General features: G+C 42.4%; 2 protein-coding genes across 17 annotated transcripts in view; both read right to left on the reverse strand.

Moving 5' to 3' along the window:
- The window catches only part of NDUFB2 (NADH:ubiquinone oxidoreductase subunit B2), a 1,166,996-nt gene that overhangs the window by 772,291 nt on the left and 374,021 nt on the right, over window positions 1–20,684 (reverse strand). The gene's annotated exons all lie outside the window — the stretch shown is intronic.
- The window catches only part of TBXAS1 (thromboxane A synthase 1), a 195,609-nt gene that overhangs the window by 88,551 nt on the left and 86,374 nt on the right, over window positions 1–20,684 (reverse strand). For both annotated transcript variants that reach the window (XM_050782249.1, XM_050782248.1), the window contains exon 5: window positions 691–807. In XM_050782249.1, coding sequence (XP_050638206.1) covers window positions 691–807 — 117 coding nt within the window. The remainder of the gene's footprint in view (window positions 1–690; window positions 808–20,684) is intronic.

Consider the following 20,684-nt stretch of genomic DNA (forward strand, 5'->3'; position numbering starts at 1 on the left):
GAAAGAGTGGGTCATTGAGTAGGGAAAAGAGAGTGTCCAGGGCCTTAGAGAGCTGGTTGCATCTTGTGGAGCCTGCCCTTCCCTTGAACTTGGCCTGGAGGTTAACTTGGGTGTTCCTGCCTGCCATGATCGCCCACTCTTCCCCAGTCATTCACTGCCATCACCTCCCTATTTAAGATTCGATTGGCAACTCACTTTTGTTTCATGCTGTTCTCTAGTTTCTTGCTATGTAAAGTGTGGTTCACTGTCCGGAAACAATGAAATTACCTGGCAGGGTGTTATAAATGCAGACTCTTAAGCCACCCTGGCCCTCTTGAGTCAGAGCCTGCATTGTAGCCAGATCCCCAGGTGATCCATTATGCATGACAGTCCAGCAGACACTTTCAGTTTCCTCCTGGGGTCCCCAAAGCGCCTCAAGCTTTATCTCTGGACACAGGCGAATGCCCTGTGTACTTGTTGACTCACAATTCATTTATGGCAACTGGGGATGTGGGAGGCTGGAGAAATGAAAGATACTCAACACAGGGTGTGGTGCTTTCTGCATAATAGAGAGGTCTGAAGGTCCCAGTGGGCAAGGCATTTTGATGTGTCACCTGGGCAAGTCATGCAACATGAACTGGCTCTCATCACGATTTGGACAGAAGAAACCTGCTCCGTAAGAGAAGAGAGTTTGCATTTCTCATGTCTTACCTCGTTCAGCTTTTCAGGACTGAAAGCAGACATCAGGGCACCTCTGACCTCTTCCCATCTTTTGTCACGTAAAAACAGAACGCTGTCGGCTACCGACTTGAACTCCAAACCCGACGCCTGTTGGGAAGTAGCAAGCAGAGGGTCAGGACTCAGAGAGTCAAAGCCACCTTGGTGGCAATACAGGTCCATGACAAACACCCTGGTTAAAGTCCATCGATGGCCAACAAGTTAGGAGGCTGCTCTTGCAAGGATACAGAGGAAGAATATAAAGGCTCACAGGCAATGATAGAAAGAATCATGGCCAGGGCCCAGAGGGAGCAGATGGGCAAGCTCTGGTGGCTCAGTTGTACCTGCTACGATGTGGTCATCATCATACGCACAACTCAATGGCTTCTGTGTGTTCTGCAGTCCCCCTACTGAGCGAGGATTCCCTGAAGACAAACAAGGCACGCTTCCCGGAGATGGCCTAGTCTTTCTTGGTAATTAGTATCATGTGTGAACTTCGTGGCACAGGGTTTTGTGTGACTGGATTGGTTAGGTTGGACCCGGAGTTGACAGACTCACTCATCTGGACCCTTGTTGTATGGGTTGAGGGAGAGGGAAGGGGGAAAAGGAAAGACCTTCAGAAGCATGTGCCAGGACAGCTGCTTCCAAGAGCGTGCCTGCCATCATGTTTCTGTGTTCTATCAGTCATTCATTTTTTTCTCAGTCAGCCACCAGTGGTTGGTAGCCTAATATTGTGTTATGGGATGAATTCGGCCCCCCACCCCAAACTTCATATATTTAAATCCTGACCCCAAGAACTACAGAATGTAACTGTGCAGTCAGCCTTCTATATCTGGGCATTCTGCATCTGTGGATTTAACCAATCCTGAATCAAAAATATTCAGAAAAAATTTCACCAAGTTCCGAAAAGCAAAACTTGAATTTGCCCTGTACAGAGAACTACATTGAATCCATGTACATGAAGTGATGTGTAGGCATTGTATTAGGTATTATAAGTAATCCAAAGTTGATTTAAAGCATACAGAAGGATGTACGTAGGTTATATGCAAATACTATGCCATTTTATATCAGAAACTTAAGCATCCACAAATTTTGGTGTCCTGAGCAAGGGTGGGTACTGGAACCAATCCCATGAGATACTGAGGGATGGCTGTATTTGGAGATAAGGTCTTTGAAGAGGTAATTAAGGCCGGGAGTGGAGACTCACGCCTGTAATCCCAGGACTTTGGGAGGCCGAGGCGGGTGGATCACCTGAGGTCAGGAGTTTGAGACCAGCCTGGCCAACATGGTGAAACCCCCTGTCTACTAAAAATACAAAAATTAGCCAGGCATGGTGGTAGGCACCTGTAATCCCAGCTACTTGGGAGGCTGAAGCAGGGAGAATTGCTCAAACCCAGGAGGCGGAGGTTGCAGTGAGCTGAGACTGCACTACTGCACTCCAGCCTAGGCAACAGAGCAAGACTCTGTCTCAAAAAAAGAGATAATTAAGGTAAAATAAGTTCATTAGGGTGGGTCCTAATCCAACATGACTGGGGTGCTTATTAGAAGAGGAGATTGGGACAGAGACACACACAGAGGGAAGACCATGTGAGGATATAGGGAGAAGACAGCCATGCACAGGTCAAAGAGAGAGGTCTCTGGAGAAACCAACACTACTGACACCTTGACTTCAGGCTTCTGGTCTTCAGCACTGTGGGAAAATCAATTTCTATTGTTTAAACCCCCAGTCTATGGTTGGTTGGTATAGTAGCCTAGTAAACTAATTCAGGGTTCAAGAAGTTGTCTATACCGTCTTGAATGAAAAAGACTTTGCGGCCGGCCATGGTGGCTCATGCCTATAATCTCAGCACTTTGGGAGGCCTAGGCGGGTGGATCACCTGAGGTCAGGAGTTCAAGACCAGCCTGGCCAACATGGTGAAACCCCGTCTCTACTGAAAATACAAAAATTAGCTGGGTGTGGTGGCAGGTACCTGTAATTCCAGTTACTCAGGAGGTTGAGGCAGGAGAATCACTTGAACCTGGGAGGCGGAGGTTGCAGTGAGCCGAGATCGCACCACTGCACTCCAGCCTGGGGGACAAGAATGAAACTTCATCTCAAAAATAAAAAATAAAAAAAGAAAGAAAAGAAAAAGACTGCGTTGGCCTTCATGAGTTAGCAGTCTAGAGGGGAAGCAGAGAGTAAACTCTTAAGCTAACCATTAGACGGAAAGTGAATTTTCCTGGAGGGAAAGTGTATTTCTTGGAGAAAGTATATTTTCCTGGAGGGAAAATGGGGCAAGGTGGGACATCGGTAGGGAACATGGTTGGGAGGCTTCTCTGAGGTGAGCACTTTGGTCTCCTCATTCCTTCTTCCCAGGCCATTCTGTTTCTTTCTATAACCAACCGTCCCACTAAGTGGTCAAAAATGGAGCCCCCACCATTGGTCAGAGTGTCGCCAGCCTGCAGGTTCCAGGCTGTGGGGAGACAGGGGGTTGGGGGCCCAAGCAGTCTCAGAACCACGTGTGCTGCGTGGTGACGCTATTTCTTTTCACTGTTTTAATTATAGCTGAAACATGAAGCCAGTCATCAGAATTCAAAAGCCTTGTAAAAACTCCTATTTAGAGGAAAATTATAATTTTCTGATAAAATATGAACACTCAAAATAAGCCATAAAACATAACTGCAAAGTATCTAGAGGGGAGTTAATTATATATTAGAACCAAGATGCTGGGATATTTTTTCTGCAGAGGAATACCTCTCTATATTTAGAAGGAAATTCTTTAGGAGCGCCATGGCCACTCAAGAGAATTATGGTTTTATGGAATTTGGGGAACATAATCCATTTGTTTGGGTTCCAGAGTTGAAGGAGGAAATCATACATTATGTGTATTTATGTAGTGGCAAGATGCAGTCCTGTGGCACACTACATGGAATAAAGCATTTAACTCCAAGGAAAGTGGGGTGATGGTTTACGTGGTTCTGATGAGATGGAATAAATTAGAGCTAAGAGTGAAGACTGACTGGATCTTGTACCTATCCTTAAGACTTAAGGGTGAATTTACACTATTTTTTTCTTGCACCTGAAAGACAAATGTAGTCCTCCTTGCAATATGTCAGCATGGCCTTCAAGTATCTTTCTCACCAGCCTGCCATGACACTGTGCTCCTCTGGGCCTGGAAATTCCATTAGAATCCTCCATTTTTTAATGAAATCATTTGGGGCTATTGGTTATTGCAATGTTTTGATTTCTGAAAAGATTTTATTTATTTTTTTGAAACAGGGTCTTGCTCTGTCACCCAGGCAGTAGTGCACTGGTGTGATCATGGCCACTGGAACCCCAAACTTCTGGGCTCAAGCAATCCTATCCTCTCAGTCTCCTGAGTGGCTGGGACTAGAGGCACATGCCACCATGTCAGACTGATTTTTAAGTTTTTTTGTAGAGATGGTGTCTCACTATGTTGACCAGGCTGATGTTGAACTCCTAGCCTCAAGGGATCCTCCCACCTTGGTCTCCCAAAGTGATGGGATTACAGGCATGAGCCACTGTGCCTGGCCTCTTTTTGTTTCTAGATGTCCCACGTTAAGAGGAAATTGATCATTTCAAAAGAGCAGTCAGATGGTGAGGGCACATTGAATCATGTCATATATGAAATAGTTGTCAGATTTTGGAATTTTAAACTGGAAAAGAGAAGATTTGGAAGATCAGATAGTGGTACTTAGGCATGTGCCCAGTAAATATTTATTGAATACATACTGCATGGGAGAGGGAATTTAGGGTTTTTTTTTTTTTTTTGGTGATCTTGAGAAGTGGAATTGTGTTTAATAGGGGAAACTATGGGGAAAATTTCAGCTTATCTGAAGGAGAACTATTCCAATAGTCAACAGACAAAATTATTCAAAGATAAGATAACCTGCCTTGAGCGATGAGCTTCACACTCCTGGTGACTATTCCACTTCTTGGAAATCCTGTACCCAAGGCTTGAGCATGCAGAGGGGTTTGGTCTACAAGCCTTGCAAGAAGTTTTTCAACTCTGATACTTCAGGTATGGAAAGTCACTGCAGACACTCTTTTTCTATTAGTTTGCCTACACATTGATTTAAAAAACTGTGGTAAAATACACGTAACGTAAAATTCACCATCTTAACCTTCTTTTTTTTTTTTTTTTTTTTTTGAGATGGAGTCTTGCTCTGTTGCCCAGGCTGGAGTGCAGTGGCACAATCTCTGCTCACTGCAAGCTCCGCCTCCTGGGTTCACGCCATTCTCCTGCCTCAGCCTCCCGAATAGCTGGGACTACAGGCGCCCCATCTTAACCATTTTTAAGAGTACAGTTTGGTGGTATTAAGTACACTCACATGGTTGTGCTACTACTATCACCAGCATTCCTCCACAGAACTTTTTTCATCTTGCAAAAGTGAAACTCTGTGCCTATTCAACAATAGTTTCCATGCCCCCTCCATACCTCCCGCCTGTCCACATATGTTCATTGTCTAGATTTACTGAAAGATGCCTTGAAAGAGACAAAGGATTTCCCCCAAAGGAATGAGTGATATGGTTTGGCTGTGTCCCCACCCACATCTCATCTTGAATTGTACCTCCCACAATTCCCACGTGTGGTGGGAGGGACCTGGTGGGAGGAAATTGGATCATGGGATCAGGGCTTTCCTATGTTGTTCTTGTGGCAGTGAATAAGTCTCACAAGATCTGATGGTTTTATAAAGGAGAGTTTCCCTGAACAGATCCTCTTCTCTTGTCTGCTGCCATGTGAGGCGTGCCTTTCCCCTTCTGCCATGTTTGGGAGGCCTCCCTAGTCACGTGGAACTGTGAGTCCATTAAACCCCTTTCTTTTGTAAATTGCCCAGTCTCAGGTAGGTCTTTATCAGCAGTGTGAAAAATGGACTAATTCAATGAGTAACAAGACTGGTAAGTGTGATGGAAGCCAGACTGTGCATTTCATGCAGGAAGGGGACTCTGCAGAAAGGAGGTCCAGGGACATAGCTTTCTAGGCTCCTGTCTGTCAGCCTAGCTGTGTCCCAAGCCTCCAACCACTCTCTGGTCAGGGGCTTCCAGACGGCAGGCCATGACCAGTCATGAAATCAATGCCATGAGTGGCAACCAGCATTTAAAAAAAGGAGACAAACAGACAAGAGATAGACAAGATTAGAAAATACAGAGGAGCATTTAACGTCAGGGAAAGTATTTTGTGGTTATTGAACTTGTTCAAGATGTGTGTGTGTGTGTATGTGTGTGTGTATGTGTATGTGTGTGTGCATGTGTGTGTGTGTATGCGTGTGTGTATGTGTGTGTGTGCATGTGTGTGTGTGTATGCGTGTGTGTATGTGTATGTGTGTGTATGTGCGTGTGTGTGTGTGTGTGTATTCTGTGTCAAAATGTGAATGTGTTTCTTACTGTAGATCATAGTCAAAAAAGTTTGAAAAACTGAAACTAACCCAAACCTCAAACCCGGGAGTTGTTCTCTCTCAAGGACAATCTTGTCAGTCACAACTATTAAACCTCTCTTTGATTGGCCAACTCTCTCCATCTCCACAGCCGCCACCCTGGCTGAGGTCACCATTATCTCAGCCCCTAACTGATTTCCCTGCCCTCAGCCTTGTCACACCCATCCGTACTCCACCCTGTAGTCAGTGGGATCTTTCTAAAGACAAATCTAGCCCTATCCTCCTGCAAACTCCCTAACTTGGTTTATGAGGCCTGGTATGTGCTGGCCAGTTCCCCATCCCTTTCTGAACACAAAGCCCAAAGGAGTTCCTTAACTTCCCAATCCCTCGTAGAGTCTGAAGTCACAGGGCTTTCTGGAAGCTCGGGTTGCATTTGCTACTCTGGGATGGGCAGGATAATGCAGTGGTAAGAACATTGCCTCTACAGTCAGATGCCTGGGTTCAAATCTTGGCTCCGTGTGACTCTGAGAGCTGACCTCTCTGGTTTGACCTCTCTACAGTGTTTCAGTCTGTAAAATGGGGATAATAACATTACCAACCTCTTAGGATAGTTGTCAGGCTTCACTGACTTCACAAATATTTATTCAGTGCCTGGTATGTGCTAGGCCCTAATTTAGGTGCTAAGGATACATCTGTGAACAAAATGAAGCTCCGTGTCCTCACAGAGCTTGCATTCTAGTGGGAGAAGGTGGACAATAAGCATGAGAAATACACTGGACGGTACAGTAGGATGGGGTGAGGCGTGTTATTAAATTGGTCAGTTGGCACTGGGCTCCTACATAGGTGAGATTTGTGCAAAGCCTCGAAGGAGCTGGGGGTTTGGTGGGCATGGGAAACATTAGAGCAAAGGCATCATGTGTGTGAGGACCCTCAGGGACGTGGCACGGCTGGAGGGGAGGGATGGAGGCAGGCCAGAGAGGGCATGGGGACCTGTGTGTGGAGGGCCTCCAGAACCTTGGTAGGATTTTTACTGCACATGACACAGGTGGTCATAGCAGAGTTTCGAACAGAGACATATCTGAGCTGACTTCTGTTTTAAAGAATCTCGCTGTTAGGTGTTGAGAATCAACTGTGAAGAGCCAGGATGGAGGCAGGTAGAGCCATCAGGAGGAAGCACAGTGGCCAGGAGAGAGCGGGGGTGGAGGCTCAGGCCAGGGAGCTGGACACAGATATGGGGAGAAATGATCAGCTTGGCATGCTTTGAAGGTAGAGCCAACAGGATTTCCTGATGGACTGGATGTGAGGTGGGAGAGAGAAAGACAGGAGTCAAGGATGACTCCAAGGGTTTTGGACTGAGCAATCGGAATGATGAATGCAGTTAATACATTTACAGCTATTAGATATGAGTTCTAAATTTCTTTTTGAAGAATCGATATGTCAGTATGTTCAATTCTTTGCCTTCTACTTTTAAACTTAACTTCCTCACAAAGCAACCTGTTTTGATTACCTGCTCCACCCTGATTCACTTCAATCACCTGCTCCACTCTGACTCATTCTGATTTCCTACTCTACCCTGACTCATTCCGATTACCTGCTCTGTCATAGCCATTTTTCCAGCCAAACCACTCACCCCATCACTCTCTTTAAATTAGCCAATCGGAATTAGTTTAGCTTGTGCGGTCTAATCCCAGCCAATAAGGGAAGGACACAATAGCAGGGGCCACGTGAGTCAGGGATAAGAACCCCTTCCCCTCCCTTGTCCAAGTGTGCGCTCATCATTGCTCCATCTGTGAGGGCATACCCTTCTATAGAAGTAACTTGCCTTGCTGGGAATTAAAAAGAAAAATTTATATTCTTGTGCTATTTCTTTTGCGGCACCAAAACTTTATTTATAACACAGCTTTTAGGACAGTCCTTGGCACATGGTGTTGAGATGATGTCGCGTTATTCCCTTAGATCCTTGACTATGTCATCTCTCTAGGGTCTGGTCCTTCTCGTGAGCTGTTTTTCTCTTTCTCTGAAACTCTAGATCCCTCTCCAACCTCCTTTCTCCTTTGCCTGCTAACTCCTATTCACTTTCATGAACACAGTTTAGAGAACATCTCCTGAGGGAAGCCTTATTGACTGGACTTCATCCCAAGGACTTCGTGCAGATAACAGCTTACTCCCATTTTAAAAAGATTTTTTAAAAAAGTGATCCTTAGGGGCAAGTTCACTGATAAGTAATGTTTACTCATTCTTTTTTTCCCCCCATAGGGACAGATCTATAGATGTGGGAAGCAAAACGTTTGTGATTTCCAAGCACAATCTTATGGGGAAAGAGGAGAAGCAACAGGTTGGTGGTTTCATGGCTGACAGAACACAAAAGACAAATAAAACTCTATTAATCTGGAATCAAATAGAGACCCACAGATTTCTACACTTATCCCAGTCCAATTGAACATTTTATTTGTTATTTTCACAATGAACTACTGATCTGCAGAAATCACAGCTGAGAATAATTAATGTGCAGAGTCATGATTTAACATTAATCTGGATCATCCCATGAGCCAGCATAAACTGAGCCCCAAACCAGATAAAGACTTACAAGAAAGAAAAATTATAAGCCAATGTCACTCATGAACACAGACAGAAAAGTTGTAAACAAAATATTAGCTAATATAACTCAGTGATAAATTACAAGAATAATTCATTAAGACCAAGTGGGACTTACTCCAAGAATGCAACTTTGATAATCAATGTAACTTGTTGCATTAACAGAATAAAAGAGAAAACCACATACAATCTCAAGAGATGCAGAAAAATATTGATAAAAAGTGACACCTATTCATAATAACAACTTTCAGTGAACTATGAATATAAGGAGACTTCCTTCACCTAAAAATGACATTTACAAAAATACCTGCAGTTAACATTATATTTAACAGTGAAATGGTTAACATTTTCTGAGGCTGGAAACAAGATAAGTATGTCCATTATTACACTTGTATTTGACATCGTAGAGAGGTCAATAAGGCAAGAAAAATAAATAAAATTTGTAAAAATTGGAATGGAAGAAGTAAAACTGTATTTATTTGTAGATAACATGATTGTATAACACAGAATATTTGAGAAATATCTATAAATAAACTTCTAGATTCAATATTGAGCTTAAAAATATTGTTGGATACAAATTTAATATACAAAAATTTATTTCTACACACGGGCAACAAACTACCGAAAAATGACGTTTTAAAAATGTAACTTACAATAACAGTAAAACTATTAAATATCTACAAATACATTTGACTAAGGATGTACAAAAGACCTGTAGTCTGGAACTATAAAATATTGCTAAGATAAATTTAAAATACCTAAATATATAGAGGTTCCACATTCATAGTTTGGAAAATTCAATATTGTTACGATGTCAATTCTTCAAAACTTAACAAGATTATTATGGTACTGTAGTTGTGTTGTGTAAACTACTAATATCTTAAGTAGAAAGATGAAAAGATAAACCAATTGAAAATAATAACTACAACAACTTTTCAAGATGTAGACAGTACAATAAGATATAAACAAGAAAAAGTTAAAAAGTGGGAAGACGATGTTAAAGTGTAGAGTTTTTGTCAGTTTTATTTTTGTTTGTTTATGCAATCCATGTTAAGTTGTCATCAGTTTAAAATAATGGTTTACAAGATTATTTGCAAACTATGATAACCTCAAATCTAAAAACACACAATAGATACACAAAACTGTGTCTGTTCTCATGCCTATAATCCCAGAACTTTGGCTGGGGCAGGCAGAGCACTTGAGGCCAGGAGTTTGAGACCAGCCTGGCCAACATGGTGAAATCCTGTCTCTATGAAAAAAATAAAAATAAAAATAAAAATAAAAAATAGCCGGGTGTGGTGGTTCACACCTGTAATCCAAGCTACTTGGGTGGTTGAGGCATGAGAATTGCTTGAACCTGAGAGGCGGAGGTTGCAGTGAGCTGAGATCACGCCACTGCACTCCAGCCTGGGTGACAGAGTGAGACTGTCTCAAAAAGAAAAAACCAAAACAAACAAACAGAAAAAAACTAGAAATCAATAAGAAGAGGAATTTTGGAAACTATACAAACACATGGAAATTAAACAATGTTCCTGAATGGCCATTGGGTCAATGAAGAGATTAAGAGAGAAATTGAAAAATTTCTGGAAACAAATTATAATGGAAACACAATGTACCAAAACCAATGGGATATGACAAAAGCAGTACTAGGAGGAAGATTTATAGTTATAAGTGCCTACAGCAAAAAAGTAGAAAAATTCAAATAAACAACCTAATGATACATCTTAAAGAACTAGAAAAGCAAGAGCTAAAGCCAAAGTTGGTAGGGAAAAAAAAGGAAGAAAGAAAGAATAAAGATCAGAGCAGAAACAAATGAAATTGAAATGAAGAAAACAATACAAAAGATTGACAAAACAAAAAGTTGGTTTTTTGAAAAGATAAACAAAATTGACAAACCTTTAGCCAGACTAAGAAAAAAAGAAAGAAGGCTCAAGTAAATAAAATCAGAGATGAAAAAAGAGACATTATAACATTATACTCAAAGGATCATTAGCAGCTACTATGGGCAACTGTATGCAAATAAATTGGAAAAATTCAATGTCCCTTCATAATAAAAACCCTTAAAAAAGGGCATAGAAGGATCATCAATCAACGTAATAAAAGCCATTTACAACAGACCCACAGTATCATACTGAATGGGGAAAAACTAAAAACCTTTCCTCCAAGATCTGGAACATGACAAGGATGCCCACTTTCACCACTGTTATTCAACATAGTACTGGAAGTCCCAGCTAGAGTAATCAGGCAAGAGAATGAAATAAAGGTATCCAAATTGGAAAGGAGGAAGTCAAATTATCTCTGTTTACAGATGATATGATCTTATATTTAGAAAAACCTAAAGATTCCACCAAAAAGCTATTAGATCTCATAAATGAATTCAGTAAAGTTGCAAGGTACAAAATCAACATACAAAAATCAGCAGCATTTCTATATGCCAACAGTGAACAATCTGAAAAAGAAACCAAGAAAGCAATCTAATTTACAATAGCTACAAATAAAATGAAATACTTAGGAATTAACTTTACTGAAGAAGTAAAAGATCTCTACAATGAAAACTGTAAAACACTGACACAAGAAATTGAAGATACAAAAAAAAGGAAAGATATTCCATATTCATGAATTGGAAGAATCAATATTGTTAAAATGTACATATTACCTAAAACAATCTATAGATTCAATGCAATCTCTATCAAAAGAGTGACATTCCTCACAGAAATAGAAAAAACAATGCCAAAATATGTATGGAACCACGAAAGACCCAGAATAGCCAAAGCCACCCTGAGCAAAATGAACAGAACTGGAGGAATCACATTACTTGACTTCTAATTATATGACAGAGCTATAGTAACTAAAATAGCATGGCTCTAGCATAAAACCAGACACATAGACCAATGGAATAGAATAGAAAACCCACAAACAAATCCATACATCTACAGTGAACTCATTTTGACAAAGGTGCCAAGAAGAACCATTGAGAAAAGGATAGTCTCTTCAATAAATGGTGCTGGGAAAAGTGGATATCCATATGAAGAATAATGAAACTAGACCCCTATCTCTCACCATATACAAAAATTGAATCAAAATGGATTAAAGACTTAAATATGAGTCCTCAAACTATGAAACTACTAAAAGAAAACACTTGAGAAAATATCTAGGACATTGAACTGGGCAAAGATATCTTGAGTAATACCCCACAAGCACAGGCAACCAACACAAAAAAGGGAAAATGAGATTGCATCAAGTTAAAAAGCTTCTGCACAGCAAAGGAAACAATCAGCAAAGTGAAGAGACAAGCCACAGACTGGGAGGAGGTATTTGCAAACTACCCATCTGGCAAGGGAATAATAACCAGAACATAGACGGAGCTCAAACAACTCTACAGGAAAAAAATCTAATAATCCTATTAAAAACGTGCAAAAGATCTGAATAGACAGTTAAAAGAAAAAAGACATACAAATGGCAAACAGGCAAATGAAAAGGTACTCAACATCACTGGTCATCAGAGAAATGCAAATCAAAACTACAAAGAGATATCATCTCACCCCAGTTAAAATGGCTTATAGCCAAAAGGCACGCAATAACACATGCTGCCAAGGACATGGAGAACAGGGAACCCACATACACTGTTGGTGCAAATGTAAATTAGGACAATCACTACGGAGAACAGTTTGGAGGCTCCTCAAAAATCTAAGAAAACTAAAAATAGAGCTACCATATGATCCAGCAATCCCACTGCTAGGTATATACCCCAAAGAAAGGAAATCAGTGTATCAAAGAGATATCTGCACACCCATGTTTATTGCAGCACTGTTCACAAGAGCCAAATTTGGAAGCACCTAAGTATCCATTAACAGACAACTGCATAAAGAAAACGTGGTACATATATACAATGGGAGTACAATTCAGCCATAAAAAAGAATAAAAGCCTGTCATTTGCAACAACGTGGATAGAATTGGAGGTCATTTTGTTAAATGAAATAAGCCAGGCACGGAAGGACAAAATTGGCATGTTCTCACTTATTTGTAGGAGCTAAAAATTAAAACAATTGAACTCATAGAGACAGTAGAATGATAGTTACCAGAGGCTGGGAAGAGTAGTGAAAGAATGTCGGGGGAGGTGGGGATGGTTAATGGATAGAAAAAAAATAGAAAAAATGAATCAGAGCTAGTATTTGGTGACTATAGTCAATAACAATTTATTTGTATGTTTTAAAATAACCAAAAGATCAGCATCATAAGACAGGGCAAGAAAATAAAAGATTATAATTGGATTGTTTGTAACACAAAGAAAGGAAAAATGCTTGAGATGATGGACACCCCATTTACCCTGATGTGATTATTACACATTGCATGCTTGTATCAAAATATTTCGTATACCCCATAAATGTATACACCTACTACATACTCATAAAAATTAAAAGTTAAAAAAATGTAAAAAATTGACAAGCTGATTCCTGTAAACATATATATGGAACCAAAAGAACTAGAATAACCACGAGAATTTACACTGCTATCTCTCTCTCTCTCTCTCTGTCTCTCTCTCTTTGTCTCTCTGTCTCTGTCTCTCTCTCGGACAGAGTCTCACTCTGTTGCTCAAGCTGAGGTGCAGTGGCAGAATCATGGCTCGCTGCAACCTACACCTCCTGGGCTTAAGCAATTTTCTCACCTCAGCCTTCTGAGTAGCTGGGACTACAGGTGTGCACCACCATGCCCGGCTAATTAGAACCATTTTTTTTTTTTTAGTAGAGACAGGTATGTTACCCAGGCTGATCTCAAACTCCTGGCCTCAAACAATTCCCCCACCTTGGCCTCCCAAAAATTATAGGCATTAGCCATAGTGCCTGGCCACACTGCCATCTTTCAAGATCGATGACAGAGCCGTACTATTTAAGAGAGTGTGATATCGTGATATTGGTGCAAGGATAAACAAAAAGACCAACGAACTGGACTAGAGTCCAGAAGTAGACTCACACATACGATCTCTTGATTTATGACACAGGTGCTGTTCAATTCAGGGGGGAATGGGTGGTCTTTTCAACAATGGTACTGGGGCAATTGGATATCAATACAGAGAGAAAAAAAAATGAGCCTTGATCCATACCTTACTCTATACACAAAAGTTAACTGGAGATAGATCATAGCCCCAATAGTGAAAGGTAGAACCATGATGCTTCCAAGAGAATATCTTTGTGACCTTGTATATAAGGCAAGAGTTCTTAAAGAGCATACCAAAAGCAATACCACAGAAGAAGATTTTGATAAATTGGACTTTATTATCAAAGGTTATTATTAAGAAATATAACACACAAACCATGGACTGGGAGAAGATATTCACAACACGTTTATCTGACAAAAGACTCAGGGCAGAACACACAAAGAGCAACAAGTCAATCAGAAAAAGTCAAACACCTTAAAATAACAGTGGGGGAGGGGCAAAGACTCAACAGGCACATTGTAAAGGAGACTATTCAAATGGCCAGAGAGCAAATGAAAAAGTTCTCGGCCGGGTGTGGTGGCTCACGCCTGTCATCCCAGCACTTTGGGAGGCTAAGGCGGGCAGATCACCTGAGGTCGGGAGATCGAGACCAACCTGACCAACATGGAGAAACTCCATCTCTACTAAAAATACAAAAATTAGCCAGGCATGGTGGTGCATGTCTGTAATCCCAGCTACTCGGAGGCTGAGGCAGGAGAATTGCTTGAACCCAGGAGGCGGTGGTTGTGGTGAGCCGAGATTGCACCATTGCACTCTAGCCTGGGCAGCAAAAGTGAAACTCCATCTTAAAAAAAAAAAAAAGAAAAAGAAAAAGTTCTCAATGTCGTGGTCATCAGATAAATACAAATTAAAACGGCAGTGAGATACCACTACTATCCAGCCCCTGGAATAGTTACGATGAAAAATAATGGCAAGATGAAAGTGCTGGCTAAGATTGGAACAACTAGAGCTCCACTTTATGGGAGTATACATTGGCTCAACCACTTTGGAAAACTGTTTGGCAGTATGTACAAAAATCCACCACACACCTACTCTCATGGGTTAGCAATGCCACTCCTAAGTTTTCAAGTTTTCATAAATGCCTGTTGATATATTAACCTAATTCATAATAGCAAAAAACTGGAAACCTAAATGTTTACTGTCAGAGGAATAGATTGTGGTGTTTCTATACATTGGAATGCTACATAGCAATGAAAAATGCAAACTATGTTCACGGTCTTGCTCTGTCCCCAGGCTGCAGTGCAATGGCACGATCATAGCTCACTATAGCCTCAAATTCCTGGGATCAAGGCATTCTCTTCCCTCAGTCTCCTGATTACCTGGGACTACAGGCACACACCACAGCGCTTGGCTAATTTTTAAATTTTTTTTTTTATAGCGACAGGGGTCTCACTTTGTTGCCCAGGCCGGTCTTGAATTCCTGGGCTCAAGCAATCTTCCTGCCTCAGCCTCCCAAGGTACGAGATTACAAGACTGAGCCACCACACCTGGCTATATTAATCTTAATACATGGCGTGGATGACTCTTACAGACACTATGCTGAGCAAAAGATGCCAGAACAAAAGGACACATACTGCAAGTTTACATTTATGTGAAGTTCAACAGCAGGAAAAGAGAACTCTATACAAATCGATGTCAGACGAGTGGTTTTCTCTGGATGGTAGAGATGGGTTGACTGAGAAGAGACATGAGAGAACCCTCTGGAGTGCTGGAAATGTTTGTATCTTGATCTGGGTGGTGGTCACATAGGGAAATACATAGACAATAATACACTGAGCTTTACACTCAAGATTTGTGTGTGGAAGTTACTTCAATGTAAAAAATACTAAGGGATAATAATCATTTAATTTGGACAGACTTGAATGCTGGATGAACACCAACAAGATGAAAATCAACAGATTTAATTATAAGGCTTCATATTTAGGTTTAAAATTTAGTTGTTTAGTGCATGTGATGGAAGCAACCTGACCTGCAAAAAGTCACGTTCAAAAGATCTGGGAACCTTCATTGAGCACTCGCTTGTCGGGCTGTATTGGGCTATCACTGTCAGGAACAGAGGAGGTCTGTCCTACTGCGCTCATGGGAGCAGTGTCCGGCCTCAGGAAGGAGTGTCCTACTGTGATGCGTAATGAAGTTAGACCTCATCAGCTAAACGATGATTTTCAGACAGTGGCCACATTTTAAGAGAGGTGTTAAGAGCTGGCAGGAATCCTTTGACCCTATTTTAATTTGGGTTTTTAATCTCAAGCAGGTGACTGGGGTTGCTGCCCTTTGATGACCACATGTTGTGGGTGGATTGCTGTTTCTCTCTCACAGGCTCATGTTAGGCTGCTTGACTCGGGATGATCACACTGCCTTCCTCGGCATCTCCTGCAAGTGTCCTCTGAGACCAGGTTAAAAACTTCCTTTTTTAACATGGATCCCATTAGGATGTCAAAGGAGACACATGTGGTCATGTGTCCTCCTTCAAAGGGTGGCCCCTTTCAGGGCCTATGGGCCCTTTGTTTCCCACCTCCTAAAAGAGGCAGGAAGGAGAAGGTGAGCAGAGAGAGTGAGACGTCATTAGAGGGGTGATAACAGGTAAGAGAGGAAGGTGTGGTTGAACTTTGCCCCTGCTGCCTCTCTTCAAAGGGTGGATTAGTGCTGGCAGCCAGAGGGGGACAGAAAACCCAGCAGAGGGGCCCCTCGTTGTCTTCACTTGCTCTGCACCAACTAGCCATGCCTTGGGCATTTAGGAAGATGTGGATGAACTCCGCACAGAATGTGTCAAGACCACAGTCTCTGGCCCTCCCTGGCAATCCCACAGCAGGAGATGAATGGCTGCTATTTTCAACGAGCTTGAGCTGGGTTTGCTGCACTTTATGTTTAGGGCTGTGCATGCTCGGCTCTGAGTGGTGTCTGCGATTATGCTGTGAATATGGAGTGACTACTGTGTGCCAGGTGCTGTACTGGCACTGGAACAATCAAGACAAAGAATGGAGGGTGGGAATGGGGTGGCCTATCACCAATACTTGTCCATCTTACAGCAAACACAGTCCTTTTCACATTGTTTCATCAACTCTTAGGTCATTCTCCAGCAATTAGGAAACCCTGCCCTGAGGAGCAGGTTATTGACACCTCGGCATTCCATGGATGCTTGAAGACAGCAGCAGAGAAAACTGAAGTTTTCTCGTGGGCCAGCCCAGTGATTCTCAACTGGCCTGGTAAAGCCACACAAGAACCACTGGCTCCTTCCAGAGTGTTGCAAACACATGGAATGCATTTCTGCTGTTACCGAGTTCATGTATTATCAGGAGAAAGGGATGAAAGGCATGACAATATGAAGCTATAGCCAAAAATGTTTTCTTGTGTTCTGGAACATGCAAGAACATGGACTCAAAATCTAAATGATCTCTGGGATGCCTTGAGAGATGATCAACAGTTCTGAAACAGTCACGCGGGCTGAGGGGCCAGCTGAATAGGATGAGGTGCTTCCAAGGACTCCAAGATATAGTGTTATACCTCAGTGCTTATAATGCGAGTAGAGACAGTCAACTTGTTTACGCCAACTAGGCTGCAAAAATATTCATATCGAAAAGAGGACCACGGTCACAAAGACTAGGTACCACTGTTACAAACATTGTTTCTAATTCTCACACAACCAGGCACGGATGAGGACAGCCGCTGTGCAACTTGTCCCCTTCTCACCTGGAGACATGAAAGACCTGGTACTGCCCCCTCATTATATTATAATCAACTGAGACTCAAGAATTCTGTCACTTGGATAAACCCAAATTCTATACTTGAGGCTATTTTCAATTTATGTCTATCGCTATCTGGCTGTACAAAGATTTGAACCAAATAGGGTTTATATTTTGGTGGTTTGAAACAGTAAAGGTGTTCCTTTCACTAAAAATAGAATATAAAAAAACTAAAATATAAAAAAAAAAATACCGAAAATGAAAACAGTAGTGGTCTTACTATTCTACATGTCGGTTTTCATTCATTCCCTCTGCCGGTAGAAGGTGGTCATAGAGATGACATCCTCTTCCCTCTCTCTGCAGGAGAGTGTGACTGGCCTGAGAGAACAGCCTCCAGGTGAGGTTGTGAGATGTGTCCACCACTCGAGGGGTCAACTCAGGGGCATGTGGTGGCTAAAAACAAATTTGGGCTCTACCTGCCTAGTCAGCTTCAGTTACTGGAAAGGGGCCTCTTCTAATTATGGCAGTCCTGCCTGACAGAGTTCCAGCATTTTATCCACTGGGGAGGAGGAGGAAGCCAGGCGCTTGGGACTGTGCTTCTATCAGCCCGACAGCCAGCAGCGAGGGCCTCTCCTGAGCGGGGAAGGGAATCTGGGTGCTTGTTAACTCTTATCTTTGGAGGAAACTCTCCAACAGATCTCAGCAGAGTTTCTGGCCAGAAGCAGCGTTCAACAAGGACAAGGGTGTTCCTGATATCGCACTTGACATGCTTGGCTGCAAGAAGAAATTTTCCTGAGGGGGCCTAAGAGGGAGCTTGTTCCCTGTACCTGAAACTCCAAGTGGCTCTGTGGGACGCTGGTGGGACTCCGTGGCTCCCTGTGGCTGCCAACGGTCACATGAACTGGGCATCAAACAGACCTTAGGGATTAGCTAGTCTAACGTATTTTACACAGGAGGAAACTGAGAATCAGGAGGTTAAAGGATTGTCTGAAGGCCACTCAACTAACAAGAGGTAGTAAATCCGGAATCTGATTTCATTTCTTTAAACTAAAATCAAAGACATTTCACCATACTACTGGGCTATTGCTTAGAAGAGGGGAAATGGGAAGAAGAAAGGGAATGTCATAAGAAGGAGATTGGGGCAGAGAAAGACAGGGAGAATCAGGACTCAGTGACTTGACTTCCATGGAATGTTCTGGAATATATTCATTGAGAGACAAGAATTGATTTTATGGTTTATTTTTCTATTCTCATGCCTAAATTGTAGATATTAATATCCTGGTTTACACACTTATTTCTACTTCTGCCACCACAAAAGTTAGGGCAAGATGGCATAAATATCACAGCAAGCTTTTACTAATTTCTTTTTGTTAAAAAGAATATACAAAGATAGCTTCCTGCTGAACCAAGAGTCTAGTAAGACACAAAATATAAAATCATTTTCAACAAGGTCTTGAAATTTTAGAAAAAACTCTGCAAGGCAGAGAGAAGTACATTTGAGCATTGAGAATCAATACCACTTAATGCTATTCCTGCGTTCCCAAGGCATCACAAGACACTCAGTACTTTTAAAGATGTTAGAATTAAAACTTAGCTACCATGTTGGAAATGAAGCTCAGTGTGTTGTACTGATTAAATGTAATGCCCTGGATCTGGCTTTTCCAGGACTTACCCATGTCCAGACATTAGAAAAGCAGGTGAAATGGGAGACCTGCGGGGAACAGGCATCCCATGGCGGCTGTCACCTGGGAATTCCAATGGGCAGCCCATCCTGCCACAAGAAGCTTCCAGTTCAGACTGGAGGGTTTCCTATGCACAGCAAAGACTTTTCGCCATACTGCTGGGCTATGGCTTAGAAGAGGGGGACATTAAAAGAAGAAAGTGGGTGTTATAAGGAGATTGGGAGAGAGAAGGAGAGGGAGGTCACATAAAACAAAAAGGCCTCAAAATAGAGAGGAGGGCAGGCAAATGAGGTTGCACACCTGTGTTTCTGGTTTCACTGCCCTCTGCAGTCTGTTTGTGCTTGCAGGAAGAACTTCTGCCTTGCTCAGAGCTGTAGACCTGTAATGTGAATGGACCTTTCTCAAGAAGTGCACAGCTAAAAAAAGTTGGCAAGGTTTGACTGAAGCCATGAGAGCTTCCCTAGGTCATGCATGGCAACCACTCTCACAACTTAAATCGTGCTGCACATGTTTGAACATCTGAGTGTCTTCATTTACTCAATGTTTGATTTAAAAGAAAGAGAACCAGGAACTCCAGGTGAACGGTTTTCAAAAACTGTCAGTGGAGAAGTACTGGTTACAAGTGTAGGAACGAGTTCAAGGGGAGCAGTTTTATGGCAAGTCTGCCGAGGCCCCCTCTCTCCGCAATGGGTGCCAGCAGGCGGGTCCCTGTGGCCCCCACACAAGGGGGTCTGACCCACCTGTATCCCTGAACTGAGCTTTCCTTGCCAATTAGCTCTACAATGAGCCAACATGCTCTTTTCTTCCTTGAATAGGAGGCTTCTGCAGATACAGAGGACAGGAAGGTTTCCAGTGACTAATTTGCCTATAACTTTAGTTATCTTCACCAGTGCTAAGGAGTTTGTGGTTTCACAGTGACTCATCCTGCAATGTTCACAGCTGTGTGGAGAGCGAGTGAAGCAGCCCCTGAGAGGCTGAACCTGGGGCAGCCAGGGTGCTGGGTGTTGATGATTCTGGATAAAACCGCCCACCACGTCCATCGCATGGCTTCGGATGTGCCTCTTGTGTGTCAATGGTCTGGCTCAACCTGTGCTTGGAGAGGTGACCTCTGTGTTACTCATGAGGACCTGAGGGATGGCACTCCATGCTGCCACTCCAGACCAGAACCCACATCTCCAAGGCAGTAGGCTTAGTGTTTTGACACATCCCTGACATTCCCATCTGACCAGACCAAGCTAACATGGGCCAAAGACTGGCCTACCTCTTATCACCCTTCCCACAGCTCCCGAACTCTAGGCCTTGATAGGAGGCCAAGAACAAGAAGTTCTGCCTCTGATTGTGACCATTTCTGCTGAGTCATCTGGACTCAGCTCCACTTTCCACAGATATTTGAAAAAGAGCTGCGCTATGGCTTCATTAGGTACTGTACCTGACAGCAAAGAAGAGCTCACTGAAAATGTCTAAATAAAAACATCCAAGTCCTGACGTACCAGGATGACTGAGCTTCTATAAATGCCAAGAAGACTGATTTTGGTTTGATAAGCTGTGGCTGCACCATCACAGAGCAGTTTCAGGAAGCACTGAGGACATTGATAGAGACCTACAAGGCTCACATGGAAAATGAGCAAGATGAAGCAACATTGCACAGACTCCAGTGCC

The sequence above is a fragment of the Macaca thibetana genome, chromosome 3 (genome assembly GCF_024542745.1).
Source record: "Macaca thibetana thibetana isolate TM-01 chromosome 3, ASM2454274v1, whole genome shotgun sequence".
NCBI lineage: Eukaryota > Metazoa > Chordata > Mammalia > Primates > Cercopithecidae > Macaca > Macaca thibetana.